This window comes from Cyprinodon variegatus, unplaced genomic scaffold (assembly GCF_000732505.1).
Source record: "Cyprinodon variegatus isolate N-32 unplaced genomic scaffold, C_variegatus-1.0 Scaffold1033, whole genome shotgun sequence".
Lineage (NCBI taxonomy): Eukaryota > Metazoa > Chordata > Actinopteri > Cyprinodontiformes > Cyprinodontidae > Cyprinodon > Cyprinodon variegatus.
In genome coordinates, this window is record NW_015151486.1 from 165,439 (window position 1) to 166,655 (window position 1,217).

The 1,217-nt window shown below is 39.8% G+C and overlaps 1 protein-coding gene across 1 annotated transcript in view; it reads left to right on the forward strand.

Moving 5' to 3' along the window:
- Window positions 1–1,217, forward strand: part of LOC107100949 (carnitine O-palmitoyltransferase 1, liver isoform-like) — a 61,185-nt gene that overhangs the window by 26,025 nt on the left and 33,943 nt on the right. Inside the window, exon 8 of the mRNA XM_015399645.1 lies at window positions 737–844. Within this exon, the coding sequence (XP_015255131.1) occupies window positions 737–844 (108 nt within the window). The remainder of the gene's footprint in view (window positions 1–736; window positions 845–1,217) is intronic.

A 1,217-nucleotide genomic window follows, 5' to 3' on the forward strand; every position in this document is an offset into this window, starting at 1 on the left:
TTTTTGCCGTGTTTTAAGATAATTTAAGGCGAGACCATTATATGACCTATTATGAGACCTCCAAGGGTTAACATTAGCCCGTCTGTAGCAGCCCTCTCACGGCATAGCCGTGTGTGAAGTACCACTAGCTCTGATGCCGATTTTTTATTTTTTTTGGCAGAATGTTTATTTGATTTGTGTTTATCTGACTGTGTTCATTAATATTCCCCCAATAAATGAAAAAAGTCAGAATTTATTATTATCTAGAGACTATTAATAATAGGAGGTGAAATGCTGCTCCAGGTGAGCTGAGCGTTTGGTGACGTCGCGAGTACGCTTCTGTTCCAATTGACCCATATTTATGCTGCTTGCTCCCGTTCTCTCAGAGTCCAGACTTTCCTGTGTTCTTCTCAAGAACATACTTGCCAAGAACACGAATCCATACCTTCTTGTAAATTGAGAAACAGCCCATGTGTCTGATTTCACCTCAAATTCACATAAGCAACACTTGATGTACAACAGGCATCTCCTTCTCTCCTACAAAACAGAGAAATTATGTTACTCAGTTCACTCATCTCACCTTTCCTCTTTAACAAGTCTGCTCTCCCATCCATACGATGGAAAATAGCTCTTCTTTGTTCTGATTACCACTGCTCTCCATCCACTTCATGTTTTCAGCTGAAATGGTTTCCCAACTGTTGAATGAGAAAGTTTAGTGTAGGATACATTTATCAGAGTTTCCCTTTGTTCTCTCCAGGACTTTCTGTATGTGACGCCAACATCGGTGCAGGCGGCCCGAGCAGGAAACACCATTACTGCGCTCCTGCTCTACCGACGCAAAGTAAACAGAGAAGAGCTGACACCGGTGAGAGATAATAATTATTCACTACTGGAGTTAATCTGTACCTTTGACAAAGCAGATGAAGGTCATGTTTCTTTAACAAGAGAATGTAAATGTGCTTTTTCGCAGCCTTTAATTCAATTCAGCTTATTTATATTGCACCAATTCACAACACGTCATCTCAAGGCTCTTTACAGAGACAATTCAACTAAATCACACAGTCAGATTGATGGGTTTGATTGTTTTTTATCTAAGGAAAGCCAGTTGATTGCATTGAATCATTGACTCAAATGCAATCCCTCACACTAAGCATGTTTTTTTTTTATAATGTTCCAATAGTTAGCCTGATGCCATCTAACTTTTAATCATCATCATCATCTGACCAGAGAAGTCACGC